The sequence below is a fragment of the Aquarana catesbeiana genome, linkage group LG06 (genome assembly GCF_042186555.1).
Source record: "Aquarana catesbeiana isolate 2022-GZ linkage group LG06, ASM4218655v1, whole genome shotgun sequence".
NCBI lineage: Eukaryota > Metazoa > Chordata > Amphibia > Anura > Ranidae > Aquarana > Aquarana catesbeiana.
In genome coordinates, this window is record NC_133329.1 from 260,390,884 (window position 1) to 260,406,157 (window position 15,274).

General features: G+C 42.0%; 1 protein-coding gene across 1 annotated transcript in view; it reads left to right on the forward strand.

Moving 5' to 3' along the window:
* LOC141146728 (aldehyde oxidase 1-like) overlaps positions 1–15,274 on the forward strand; it is a 303,420-nt gene that overhangs the window by 161,728 nt on the left and 126,418 nt on the right. The window contains exons 18-19 of the mRNA XM_073633238.1: positions 7,957–8,074; positions 13,130–13,249. Of these exons, the coding sequence (XP_073489339.1) occupies positions 7,957–8,074; positions 13,130–13,249 (238 nt within the window). The remainder of the gene's footprint in view (positions 1–7,956; positions 8,075–13,129; positions 13,250–15,274) is intronic.

Sequence of the window (15,274 nt, forward strand, 5' to 3'; positions counted from 1 at the left end):
ATGGGGAAAAATACAAACCAAAACGGAGAGTGCACGCCCGTGGCTACTTGTTGTAAGCCGTCACGATTGCCCCATGTTCTGCATTGGTTATTGATAGTTTTTATGCCGGCTTGTTTTTTATTGTTTTATTACCTTACGGAGCGTGCACTCTCCGTTTTGGTTTGTATTTTTACCAATAAATTTAAAACTTTTTTACACAATTGAAACCCCGCTCTTTTGCTTTCTCCTTTTACCAAACTGGGAGCAAGAGAGCCCTCTCTCCTCCCCCCTCCAGGCGTACCACTTGGACCGGCCCGGACTGAAGACAGCATTCCTGACAGCTGCTGCGGAGATCATCTCCACACGGTCCCTGCAGAGGGCAAAGTCTGCATGCTCGATAGACCCTGCTAGCGAGGGGGTCCAACACGGAGGGTAAGGGTCCACCTTTTACCTTATTTTTACTCGTTGGAGTCACCGCCAGTGGGGTTGTGTCACCTTGCACATCCCTTTCTTCTGTTGATCCATTCATAGGGATTTTGGGTGTTGCCAAGTGGATGAAAGTGCTTTCACTGATGAACTTTTTATGATTTATTCTATGGACTGGGATTTGCAGTTCTCATTTTTTCACCCACATACACTTTAAATTCATACACTTTAAATTCATCATTTGCACTTTAGGTGTACACTTTCCACATGTCTCATTTTGTTATCACTTAATTTTTTCACGTTATACACGTACATATCCATGTAATATACTGAGCTATCAGCTTGTTCTCAATACATTCTGTTTTGCACATTGAATTATTTGCATCTATATGTGTTTTTCTTTATTGTAAGCTGCAGTATTTGTAGCTGCTGGCTTTTAATATTTTTTTTTTTTTTGGCGGTGTGGGTGGACCCCCGCTTTAAGCCCCATACACACGATAGGACTTTGTACAAACTTTCCCTTGGATTTTTGTACAAAGGGCGTTGCCCAAAAGTTTGTCTTGCATACAGACGACAGGACTTTTCCAGCCAACTTTCACCAAATCACGTGGTTTTTCAGTGCTTTACCACCACCCTTTGGTCAACTTCTTTATTGTTGTCTGATATTGTGTCAATCTTGCCACTTTTATTGGCGAGATTGACACCTTGCGAGCCGGGTTCACACTGGTGCAGGGATCCGACTTGGATCCCCGCCAATACCAGGCACTGTGTTTGGTATGAATCTTGAGGGGAAACTCCACGCCAAATTTTAAATAAAAAACCGGCATGGGTTCCCCTCCAGGGGCATCCCAGGCCCTTAGATCTGGTATGGATTTTAAGGGGAACCCCCTACGCCAAAAAAACGGCGTGGGGGTCCCCCCAAAATCCATACCAGACCTTTATCCGAGCACGCAGCCTGGCCGGTCAGGGGTGGAGACCAGTGAGCGACCCCCCCCTGAGCCGTACCAGGCCGCATGCCCACAACATGGGGGTGTGGGTGCTTTGGGGGAGGGAGGCGCCCTGCGGGCCCCCCCACCCCAAAGCACCTTGGCAAGGGCCTCTTCCCAACAACCCTGGCCGTTGGTTGTCGGGGTCTGCGGGTGGGGGGCTTATCGGAATCCGGGAGCCCCCTTTAATAAGGGGGCCCCCAGATCCCTGCCCCTCACCCTATGTGAATGAGTATGGGGTACATCGTACCCCTACCCATTCACCTAGGGAAAAAAGTGTCAATAAAAAACACAGTACACAGGTTTTTAAAGTAATTTATTAGGCAGCTCCGGGGTCTTCTTCCAACTTTGGGGGTCCTTTCCAACTTTGGGGGTCTCTCCGGTGTCTTCTCCCGGTGTCCGCATCTTCTGCCGGCTCCACCGCTATCTTCTGCCGCTCTTTTGCCAGTGGTGGCCCACACTTCTGTATCGTCTTCTTCCTTCTTCTCTTCCAGAGATGTTGACACGACGCTCTCTCCAGCTGGAATGCTCTCTGAGCGCTCCGCAACAGACTTATATAGGCGGTGACCCTGCCCCCAATGACATCACAGTCCCAGGGCATGCTGGGACTGTGAGGTCATAAGAGGGTGAGGCCCTTGTCCTCATCAACATGGGGACAAGGTGCTTTGGGGTGGGGGGGCTCACACCCTATGTTGAGGGCATGCGGCCTGGTACGGCTCAGGAGGGGGGGGCGCTCGCTCGTCCCCACCCCCTTTCCTGACCGGCCAGGTTGTGTGCTCGGATAAGGGTTTTTTCGGCGTAGGGGGTTACCCTTAAAATCCATACCAGACCGAAGGGCTTGGTATTCTCCAGAGGGGAATTCCCTCTCACGCCCGCCGCAGTAGGAAAATGTGTTTTTCCTATTGCAGCTAGCGCGAGATGTACAGTACCCTGCCGCCGAGAACCAGCGCGATCCGATTGCGCTGGAAACATTCTCGCGGCTGCGTACTGTAGTTTGTACAAAAGTCCGATGGCTTTGTGTACACACGATCGGACTTTGCTCCATCAGACTTTTGTTGCCGGAAAGTTTGTCCGTTCGCACAGCCAACAAAAGTCCGATGGAAACTGAAAAATTTTGTACGATGGAGCGTACACACGGTCGGATATTGCTCCAAAACAGCTAATTTGCATTTTTGTTGTCAAAAAGTCCGATCGTGTGTACGGCCCTTTATACTCTACAGTATGATAAAAAAAAATAAAAATTCGGGTTTACATCCACTTTAAGTTCACACTGAACCAGTCTACACAGCAGCAGCTGCTACCAGCATGCACACACATAGACAAACACACAAATACAGCTGTTCCCAAGCTACTGTAATATGGACTTGTAGTCCTATAAGAATAAGCACACTATTAAATCAGTGTCATACTCTCTCCTTATTACCACTGACTGTAACCCTCTTATCTCAGATCTTAGGCCACATGGATCTTATGTTAGAGCAAAAAGCTGTTTCACTTTTATGTGGATACAAATATATATATTTCTCCCACTTTCTCCTCAAAGATGTCCTGGTTTATCCTATAAATCTGCAGGGTACATCAGTTAACCAAGGGTGATCAGCCCCTCACACAGACCTAAAACAAATTGCATTAACAATACAAAAGTGAGTACACCCCTCACATTTTTGTAAATATTTTATTATATCTTTTCATGTGACAACACTGAAGAAATTACACTTTGGTACAATGTAAAGTAGTGTACAGCTTGTATAACAGTGTCAATTTGCTGTCCCCTCAAAATAACTCAACACACAGCCATTAATGTCTAAACCGCTGGCAACAAAAGTGAGTACACCCTAAGTGAAAATGTCCAAATTGGGTCCAAAGTGTCAATATTTTGTGTGGCCACCATTATTTTCCAGCACTGTCCATTAATGTACAGACAATCCAAGTGCGAAATGTCTTGGATTTATAGGTTAGGAACTTATGTCCCTTTTGGGTTAAATGTAGATACAGACGTAAATGCATTCATAAATAACTCCTAATGTAATAAATTGTCTGTACATTTATGGATGCATTGTATCTACTTACCTACATATGCATTATAGGATTATTTGGTGATTGCATGTCCACTCATTCATAACTCTGGTTTTTGTTATTAGGAACCACTTAGCTGTTGATTGTTAATTTTAGAGTGCTATATATGATATGGGTTTCATTGGGCCTCTGTCTATCTAGATCAAGCCATCCATTTAGGGCTTCGTTTAACCAAAGAAAATTTCTTTTTATTTTTAAACACATTTTTATATAAAATGTTTTTTAGATCCATTACATTGAGATTGGCATTTTTGCATTCTTAAAATCATCCACTAGATGCCGCTTTCAATTTTGACAGTGACACCTCGGTGGTATACATTGTAATTTGTGTCTTTTGGTTGCATTCTTAAGACCGTCCACTAGATGCCGCTGCTGATTTTTGATAGCGATACTCTGGTGGAGACTACGATTTATTAATAATTCCATTTCCGGTACATGTATCGCTCGGATATAGGTAAACAGATGAATAATAATTCCCCATTTTTCAACCAGCAATAGGTTTTTTGTAACACCTAACTCTGATTATTGACAAATTTCTTTTGGTCTAAGGCCATCTATAATAACCCAATAATCCTAGTTTATTGTAATCTAAAAAGATATTTTATATATTACATTTAATTTTTTTCATTGATTTTAATGTTCAATGGACGCTCTGGTTTTATATACGCTCAAGATGATTTTTGTATGTGAAATAGTCTGTTTCACTTATGTGAAATAGTCTATATACAGCGGTAATAATCTTTGGTTTTACTGTAAACAATCCATGCTGAGAAGTGTACCCGGAAGTTGGGTTCTGTGGTACATCATAGGTTGATTTCAGGATAGACTGAGGTCCATAACAAGGCCTGGTTAGACTTGAGACTATTTAAGGAGGTGACGTAGTGCGCCGCCTGTGCCCCTGGAAGACGTGATGATGTCACGAAACGCGTAGGGTGGAGCTAGACGACGCGCTGACGTCACCTCCAAGCTGTGCTCCATTCCAGTAGGACGGGTTTGTCCGAGTTCATGTGGCCACGAACCGGACTTAAGGCTTTCTACTTTCTGGATTATTGTAAGTGTTCATTTTATGAGTTTCAAATAAAATATCTTTTATGGTTTTACGCTATGTGAGTTCCATCTTTCGTTTTATGGTACATCTCTGCCACGAGCTTGCTGTTGATGTTGATGGTGTGATGACCCCTAGCGGATGCTGATATGAGTTCCCACTGCCAGTGTTAAGGTGTACCTGCTAGCTATGATCCTCTGTAGTGGGGGATCGTAGCCATCCGGTGAGGAGTGACCCCTTCTATTCCTGGTGGTGGATCCTTTCCTGTTCTCACAGATGAACAAATATTAATCACTTGGACTTTTTGCATAATTTCTTATGGGTGATTCTTAGCCACTTTTTTATTTCAGTTGATTCAACATTTTTTGGACTATACGTAGTCGTCACTGGGATTTATTTTTCACATATACTCTATGTATTAATTGATTTTTACATTTTGTCACTGCTTAATGTATGCAATATTTTACACTTATTTAGAGCGATTCTTTTTTCTTTATCATCTTTATTTAGAGCAAAAACTCTTTTTTTCAGATCCTCAGAGAGTTCTTTGCCATGAGGTGCCATGTTGAACTTCCAGTGGCCAGTATGAGAGAGTGAGAGCTATAACTCCAAATTTAACACACCTGCTCCCCATTCACACCTGAGACCCTGTAACCCTAACAAGTCACATGACACCGGGGAGGGAAAATGGCTAATTGGGCCCAATTTGCCAATTTGGTTATTTTTTTTACTTAGGGGTGTTCTCATTTTTGTTGCCAGCGGTTTAGACATTAATGGCTGTGTGTTGAGTTAGGGGACAGCAAATTTACACTGTTATACAAGCTATACACTCACTACTTTACATTGTAGCAAAGTGTCATTTCTTCAGAGTTGTCATATGAAAAGACTTTTGTGAGATACTGTATGTGTGTATATATATATATATATATATATATATATATATATATACACACACACACACAGTATATTATAAAATATTTGGGCGGTTCTAAGTAATTTTTTTTTTTAGCAAATAAATGCTGATTATTATTACGTATATGTGAGAAACAAAAGAATTGGCCCGGTTTTGAAGTAGTTTAAACTTGGTGACCTTCTGCATGTTTTAATAACTTTTCAGGTTGCTTGTTAAAGTGGTAAAAAAACTCAGATTTTTTAAAGTTGCTAACAGGAAAGCCTCATATACACGATCGGCCTTTCCGATGGGAAATGTATGATGACAGGCTGTTGGCGGTAAATCCAACTGTTTGTATGCTCCATCGGATTTTCCGCGGACAAATGTTGGCTAGCATGTTTTCAAATTTTCAAGTTTTCAAAGTCCATGCATGCTCGGAAGCAAGGATGAGCCAGAAGCAGTCGGTCTTGTAAACTAGCATTCGTAATGGAGAATTAACATTCATGATGTGGCAAATCATGAAATCTCGAAATGCAGCGCACAATTCTCTTCTTCTTTAATGGGATAATAATGAAGCTGCTTTGCTGGTGATACTGATGGAGTTATTGCAAACACATTTTCAAAGGCTTTTTTTCTAGTGATATCAAGAATAATATTATTATGCTTCTTTTTTTTTTTTTTTTTTTTTTGGGCAAGTTACCACAACACCATTATCCTGTAGTTTTTAAGATCAAAGATACAGCTATGTTGGTGTCCCTTGTCAATTTTACATTGTATTTTTTTTTAAATGTAACTGCCTACTCCCAAACTGTTATTTGAAGTAAAACACCTAGCCAAGTGTTATTCTACACTATTTTTTTATTGTGCATTAAAAAAAGAAAACAAATAAAACTAGACATGCTATCTGCCAATAGAACTTAACCAAAAAGTGCATTCTATGCATCCAAAAATATAGAAAATATACTAAATCAAATCATTATTCAACCAAAAAAATAATGTCAAAGCAATAACTCCAAGGCCAATAATAAATAACACGTTATCTCCTCAGATTCCGCAACATGTCTGGTTGACGAACGACCGTTCAGAAACAAACAAAACGTGAAATGAAAAGAGCGAAATGAAAAGCGCAAAATGAAAAGCGCAGCGAATCAACACTCACCAAACTTCTACTAACACGAAAGTAGCAGAAGGAGGTCAAAGGGTGGCGCTAAATAGCTGAAAATCCACGTAGTACGTCAGTACGTTCGTGTTTGTTGGCCGACAATTCCTTGCCGTTTGTATGCAAGACAAGTTTGGGCCAATGCCCTTTGGACAAAAGTCCACGGTTTTGTTGGCCAACAATCCGATCGTGTGTACGAGGCTGTAGGGTTTTTATGACAGAAAAGAGGTTATCGGTTTCTTTTGTCCTAAACCCTTCTCCCAGTCTGTCACTTGTCATGTACACTGAGCTGCACATGCACAGCTCAGCATACATTTGCAGCACTTGATCTGTGCGCCATGGATATGCGAGTCCTGTGCATCCCAAAAGGATGACTGGGTAAAGATGGGAGCACCCGGGAACAGCGGGAGCAGTTGCAGTGCTGGAGAGATTCATTTAACAGGCAAGTCTGCCATAATGTGCTAATATGTGGTGCATATTAGCACATTATAGTGTAACTCACCTGGGGGCCCCTGTAATTAAAAAAAAAAAAAAAAAACTTTTAATACCACTTTTAGGCTGGGTTTACACTGGTGCGATGCCAGACATTGCATGTGATTTGCACCGCATCCCTGTGCACATCACATGCTATGTCTGTGCAGTGCGAATTCAGCCATATGATTTATATGGCTGAAATTGCATCGCATTCACACCAAAATGGTGCAGGACCCTTTTTTTTTTTGTCCTCATTGGAATCGGATCACATTGGTGTTCAGCCCCATGTGATCCGATTCCATCCAATTCCACAGTTCACACTGCATTCTGTGAACCGATTTAGGGGTGTCATTAACTTTATTTTTACACCTGCAGTGGTTCGCAGAGAGCAGTGTAAACTGCCTGCGATTCAGATGCAATGTGGGAACCCGCACAGAAATTGCTGTGGTTGCCGCATCGCACCAGTGTGAACCCAGCCTAAGTACAGTATGTCTTGCTTTTTTTGTTGCCATTATGAGTGGAGAGGGATGCGTTCAGCTATAAAATCAAATAAAAGAACAACCAGACAGAATTATTTTTATATACTGTATGCTTTACAACCGAGGTGTTTGCTATTACCAATGTTTGGTAGTATTTAGCTTTACAAAAAATGTTGTGGCGTTCTTTGGGGAAAATACTGTCAGAAAAACTTGCAGTTAACTGACAGGTTGGGAAAATTATTGTTTTGAGTCAAGCTTTGTCTGAACTTTGTCTCTACTATAATGCAACCAGTCTGTTTTTAAGTTTCATTTTCTAAGCTGTGGGAAAAATATGATATATGGAAGCTGAAGAACGTTTAAACGCAAAAATAGAAAATTGCCTTTAGTGACACTTTAATCCTCAGGCACCCAGATTCCTAATACATTTTGTACTTTTACAGGTCAATAGATAGCTCTGATGCCCTCAAAATTCCCGGAGTGGTTGATATAATAAGAGCAAAAGATGTCCCTGGAATAAATGATATCTCTGGACAAGGACCTTTATTTTCAGAGGAGGAGGTACCACTTGAACATATAAATGGGGGAAAAAAATATATATAATAAATATACTGTACATTGTGTATATATATATATATATATATATATATATATATATATATATTTAATACAATTTTGTTTTTCATCCTAACATAATCAAATCACTTAATTACATTTTTTTGGGGGGGGGGTTTGTTCATTTCTGGTTTCTGGTTTATTTGTTTGTATTTGTTTTTGTCTGTGGGAAAACATTTTATTAAGCCCCCGTTCACAGCGGTGCGATTTGTCATTCAATTTGACAGTTCCAAATCGCATGACAAGTCACATCCCATTGTCGGCAATGGAACTGTTCAAATTGCAGCGACTTTGAAAAAGATTCCTGCACTACTTTTTGCCGACTTCATTGCAACTTGCATAGACTTCTGTTGTATGGCAGGCCGCAATGAAATTGTCAGTACCAATCACACTGATGTGCAGCTTTGAAATCGTACTGAAGTAGCACGATTTCAAGGCCACACCGGTGTGAACGGGGGCTTTATAAAATGTTGAATAAAAATGCCTACAAATGGAATACAAACATAACCAGCGTTCAAAGTCAATGCTTTTGTAATCGTTTATACCTATACAGTAATTACTATAAATTTCCACGTCTAAATACAATTTGGATTTGATCAATGATTAGTCAATACAGAATTAAATAACCCTAAAGGAAACTGCTAGTTGTCTGGCTGTCTCTGGCTTAAAGTGGAGGTCCACCCTGAAAAAAAAATTGCACAAAAAATACCTAAAAAAATGGAGGAAAAAAAAATTTTTTTTTTACTTACATGAAATGGCTGTTGCTAGGCAGTCTTCCTAATCTGCCTCTTCCTACACCGCAGTGATCTTCAGTCTTCTGCTCCCTGCGGTGCCTTCAGGGAAATGGGGCGCGGTGCATTATGGGAACTGTGTGTTTCCCACAACACATCGCGTCCCATTCACAAAGCACCATGCCGCTCGTGCGTGTGCAGTAGGAAACTGGCAGTGAAGCCGCAAGGCTCCACTGCCTGTTTCCCTTACTTAGGATGGTGGTGCCAGGACCCGAGAACCGAGGGACAGGTCGGCCTCGGGCGGCCGACATCACGGGCATCCAGGACAGGTAAGTACTTACAGTGTTTGTAGCTGCTGACTTTTAATTTTTTTTTTTCATGGACGGAATTCTGCTTTAAGCCATTGCAGGAAAAAAAAAGTTGAACTTTGACCTAATCTGCACACTTCATTCAAAGAAGTTGCTTAGAATGTACAGAAACCATTGGATCAACCTAACAACCAGAGAAGTAGTGTTTTTTAGAGAAGTCAGCAAAGGTAGCCTCCGTACTCCTCAGAACAGGTTTAATTTAAGGCTTCTGCTTCATTTATTATTTTAAATTACCTATGAATAAAAATGTCATGTAACTCCTACATGGATTTGTTGTGGTGTTTTGTTTTTTTTCCCCTCAGGTACCCTTTACTAGGGCTGCAGGTTTAAAGTCCCAGATTCTATTCCTGCTGGTGCAGCAGCCAGGCAAACAGCAACTTTACATTTCTGAATCCAGAAAATCAGTCAAGAAGGGTTGCCTTTTTTAAAAGTTTATTGCAGCAATAACTGGGATAGGGATCAGAGAGCTGTGGAATACTCCACATTACTAACAAGAACAATGAGGACACTCTTCCTTATAGTAGGTCTGCAGAACAGTCCCTTAAGCAGAACAGTACCTTTAGCAATGTCCCAGGCCATTGAACTCTGTGTAACAGGGGTAATAGAAGCAATAGTCATTGACATCCTTCCCCCATAGGTCAGTGCTCAGTGTTCTTCAAGTTTGGAATGTCACTCCCAGACTCCAGCAAGCAGGCTCCTCTGTGAACTCTCAGGTAGGGGTGGGCGAACGGTTCAGCCCGAGTGTAAGTTCGGGAGGAACTTTGGTTGTTCAGATGTTCTGCGAACACCGAACAATATGCGTTGTTCGGGGCAAATTCGAAAGCCGCCGGAACACCGTTAAAGTCTTTGGGACATTAACATGAAAAATCAAAAGTGTTCATTTTAAAGGTTTATATGCAAGTTATTGTCATAAAAAGTGTTTGGGGACCTGGGTCCTGCCCCAGGGGACATGTATCAATGAAAACTTTTTTTTAAAAACTGACCTTTTTTCAGGAGCAGTGATTTTTTTAATGCTAAAAGTGAAACAATAAAAATGAAATATTCCTTTAAATATCGTGCCTGGGGGTGTCTATAGTATAATTAAATGAGGTATAAGTGCAGCGCAAAACAAAAATTCTAAATATTGGTGAACAACAAGTCCCAAATGAATTTCAATAATTATCAATGAAGTAATAAAAAAGTGAAAAAAAGTTAAAAAAGGTCCAAAGAGTTGATGAACAACAGGTCCCAGAAAGCCTTCACCAGTGATGATTCATCGACATTAGGTGACAGTCCTTCCACCTCCGGTCCAATTATCTACTCTCACCTCAGGGCATGGACTCCTGAGCTAACAGGTAGTCATGCACGCAGATCCCAATATATCAAATGGGTTGAAGCAGGTCACACACTCACTTCCAGATTCCTCAGAAATAGATACGGATGCCCAACCATAAATGATAAAAAGGAAAGGATCTAAGTGCTTACTGTATGTTAGATAAAAAGTTTTTAACAGTTTGGTACAGGCAAAAAGAACGTGTCAATCTGATTCAGAAGGACAGCAGCGGGTGACGTCAGATGCAGCCTTCCCCCGTAAGTGTTATGTTCTTGTGAACTTCCTCAACGGGGCGCGTCTACGGCGTCACCCATCTGTCAATTTATAGAAGGCCGCTGTTATGGCAACAGCCGACTCCAGTCACAGCGGCGCAGAGCCATGATGTAAAGCTGTCAGCCCAGTCCAAATGCGCCGCTGTTATGGCAACGGTCGACGCCACACAGAGCGGTACCGCCACAACTCTGCAGCCATTAAAAACATCAGTCCACGTATGATTTCAAACTTTCATCTCTTAGCTGAGATCCTGATGAGCATGCTAGGCCTTCAGCAGGACAGCTAGGAAAGCAGACTGCTCTCCTGGCTGGGAACCTCTGTTTCAAAGAAAGAAGAACCCTGGTCTCTGGGGTTCGAGTCCAGTGGTGGCCCGTCCTTTAAGGGCGCCACCCCCTCCATCACGCCATCCCCCCCCCATATGAGTAATGGATAGATTCATGCATAGCATGAATCTATCCACGGCCACCACGGTCACCCCCTATTCATGCGCCCAGCTCCTTTCAAGACGCCGGGCGTGTGAATTACAGCTGCGGTGGTGTTTTTTTAAGCACCTGATTAGAGCCATAGGCTCTAATAGGCTTCAAAATAGAGTGGACCCGGAGCGCAGAGCATTGCGCTCAGAGCCCACCCTGGTGTGTTAGGAAAGCAAATGAATATTCGCTTTTAGGAAAGCAAATGAATATTCGCTTTTCTAACACTGAACCGCCTCTCCGCCAATCAGGAAGCGTGGGTTTGTTACCCATCACCTGATTGGCTGAAAGGACAGGCAATCCTATTGGACGCCTAGCAGGAGGAAAGAAGAGACGCACAGCAGAAGCATGAAGAACACAGGAGCCGCCTTACCTGCCCCACAGCTCTCTGCCGTCACCCGCTGACTGACCCGCCACCAAGATGGAGTAAGTGCCGGTCTGACAACAATAAGCTGGCGGGCGCTGGGGGGGTCACAGTGGCTGCATTTGATGGGCACAGTGGCTGTGTTTGATGGGCACAGTGGCTGCATTTGATAGGCACACTGGCAGCATTTGATGGACACGGTGGCTGCATTTGATAGGTACAGTGGCTAAAATTGATGGGCAAAGTGGCTGCATTTAAAGGGCACAGTGGCTGCATTTGATGGACACAGCGGCTAAAATTGATGGGCAAAGTGGCTGCATTTAAAGGGCACAGTGGCTGAAATTGATGGCACAGTGGCTGCATTTGATGGGCACAGTGAGGCTGCAATTGATGTTTTTTTTTCAGTATTTTCAGAATTTTTCAGTTTGTTTGCGCCCCCCCCCCCCAAAAAAAAAGAAAATTTGTGCACCAGCCGACACTGGGTTTGACTATTTATACAGTCCCAACCAAAATCTGGATACACCTCTCCAGTGATTGGCTGGGGTTCCATAAATATTCAGGCTACCTGACTCTCCCACCCACTAAATTCTGTAAATCTCCAGAAAAAAGGGGGAAGCAGTCAAGCCTGCAGAACCCAGAGCAGCCCAAAACAATTGCAACTCTGCTCGGTTACAGGAGAGCCAAAAAACTAAATTTTCATGAACAAACCTTCCAGCCTAACCTTTAAGACTTCTACACTCAAAGTTTTTATTGTGTTTTAAACTGCACATAAAGATACAGGACATAGAAAAAAATACACATTTCGTAGCTTCAAGCCAAGGGAGCATATTTATGAGCTGTAATGTGGTCAGGAAATGATGTAGATTGTAAAAGCACAATATACAGTAGCTAGCAATCTGGAAATAACAACATATAAATCACTACTCTACATTGGTGAAACCCTTCCACGGGGAGTTCCTCCATATCACCTCTTCTATTCAGCCTGAAAAACCATTTTTTCATTGACAGTTTCTGGTGCTGACACCAATGGGTAGAAATACACATACAGGCTGCTGTTATGTGCATCGCTTTCTTTTTGTTTGAGGGATTGATGCTCATGATTCGAAATTATTAGTCTTCTGAAACTTTCAAGCTGTCCATACCCATAACTTGGTGATCCGGCCCACATGAACACTCATATCTTCCAAGTATTACCTATATTGTGTGTGTTTTTTTTTTTTTTTATACAATTAAAAACCTAATTATAATGGGTATTGTGCTGTGTGGAATTTTAAATGCCAGTGGGTACAAATCGATGATTTTATATACTTACAAAGATCTTAACAATTTTATTAAAATGGTGATACAATTACACATGACCATAAAGTTAGGCTTTCTAAAACAAAAACTTAATCTGGGTTAAAAATCTGCATTTGCTATTCATGGTATTTCTGCATGAGCCGGTTAGTATTGTCTTTTTCATTGTCATTTGTTTTGTTTGCAGGTAATTTGTGTAGGGCAAATAATCTGTGCAGTTGTAGCTGACACTCCAGAAAATGCAAGAAGAGCTGTGGCTAAAGTGCATGTAACTTATCAGGATCTAAAACCAATTCTCACTGTCGAGGTATTTCGCTTAACAGACTGTTTCACTCTATTCACATTTCCAAATGTTATGCAGTATTTTACAAAAAAGACATTGGGGATGATTTACTAAAACTTGGGAGTGCAAAACCTGGTGCAACTGTGCGTGGTAATCAGTCAGCTTCTAACTTTAGCTTGTTTAAGTAAGCTTTGACAAAAGAAAACATGTGAAAACTGACTGGTTTCCATGCAGAGCTACACCAGATTCTGCACTCTCTACTTTTAATGAACTAACCCCAAGTTGCATTAGAACCTCCAGCAACATATTGCATTACAGTGCATGCAATCATGCAGATTAGAGTGTTAATGAGGCTTAAAGGAAGGTGTTGTTTAGTGGAAATCTGGCCATAATAAACAAATTGTACAAAGCCATGTAATACTTTTTATATGATTTGGTTATAACCCAGAATGTCAAGCTCAGGATGGAAGTCATTGGTTTTATATGGTACATTAGATCTATTCCCATAACTTTTTTTCTTATGCATTCACATTTTAAGGCTTGGTTGAAGACTGTGCACAACCACATCAGGACCCTGCTGTGTTTCTCCTTGGAGAAAAGGAGAATAATAACTAAATTGAAATCCCCAATTCCACCTACTATGCAATACTAAAAATTATTGATAAACTCTTGAATATAGTTCTACAAAGCTCAATTTCTGTGTTTGAAAGCCCTCCATAATTGTTCCTATGCTGTTTTGAGCAAGCCTCACAAATACCCTAGTCCTGTTGTCTAGGATCTAGTCAATGGGGGTGATTTTACTTATGTAGTAGAGAGAATGTTTACTTCCAAAGTGAATTTTTTCTAAGTGAATGTATTATTATTATCATTCATAATTATTAATATGGAATTATAGCACCAACCATAGGTTTGCACAGCCTATTACATTAGGGTGTGCACCCCAAAGCTCAAACACACATGTATGTGCACATGTGCACAGGTTTTTTTGTTCAGTTTGCTAGCTGACAGGTTCTTACATCTGTACAAGCGATGTGGATGCAAGGATCCCCCTTGCAGGGCATTGTATTCTGACAGCGGGGACTCTCCACTGTCAGTATACACTGATTAGTGCTGCAGTCGATTTGCTGCAAGCTGCTAATTGAACAAGGTTTCAGGCTGGGTTCACATTTATGTGAATTGGATGCAGGATTCCCCACATCAAATTTGCATGGTAGGAGATTGTAACCAGCTCTCTATGGAGCCGGTTCACATATCTCTGCTGTGGCTCCGGTGCAAATTGCACAAGGGTCCTGTGCATCTTTTGGTCCATTTCAGGTCTGAATTCAGCCCAAAATTTGGGCTGAAATTGGACCTGGAACAGTGAATGGAGATGCACCGGACCCCTGCTGTGAGCCGCATGCAACAATAGTGTGAACCCAGCCTTAAGCAGTCCTGTTTAAGAGAAACTGATCTAATGATTGGCCTCTGTCTTAAATTTAGCAAGTTCCTGCTGAACTGGACAAATCTCAATCTGTACCCAGCTTTGCTTTCTCCAGCAGGAGTCCTCCACTGCTGTGACTTGTCCCCTTCAGCTCCTATGTAAAACACTGGTTGTGGTCACACTCCCTCCCTCCCATCATACTATACAGGGTTAATGTCCCTGTATGGTATAAGATGATGGCGTTGGGTGAAGGAAGACAGCTTGGAATCAGGTAAGACCACTTTCACACTGAGATGCTTTACAGGCGTTTTAGCGCTAAAACTAGCACCTGTAAAGTGCCTCTCCTGTCACTCCATTGTGAAAGCCCTAATGTTTTCACACTGGAGCGGTGCGCTTGCAGGAGGTTAGAAAAAGTCCTGCAAGCAGCATCTTTGGGGCAATTTAGGAGCAGTGAATACATTGCTCCCAAAATGTCCCTGCCATTGAAATCAATAGCCAACGCTGCTGAAGCGCCTGCAAAGCGATTCGGCAGCTGCGCTTTTAACCCTTTTTTGACTGCTAGTGGGGGTTAAAAGCGCCCGAAAAGTGCCGCTAAAACCAGCGGCGCTTTGCCGCTAACGCAACCAGTG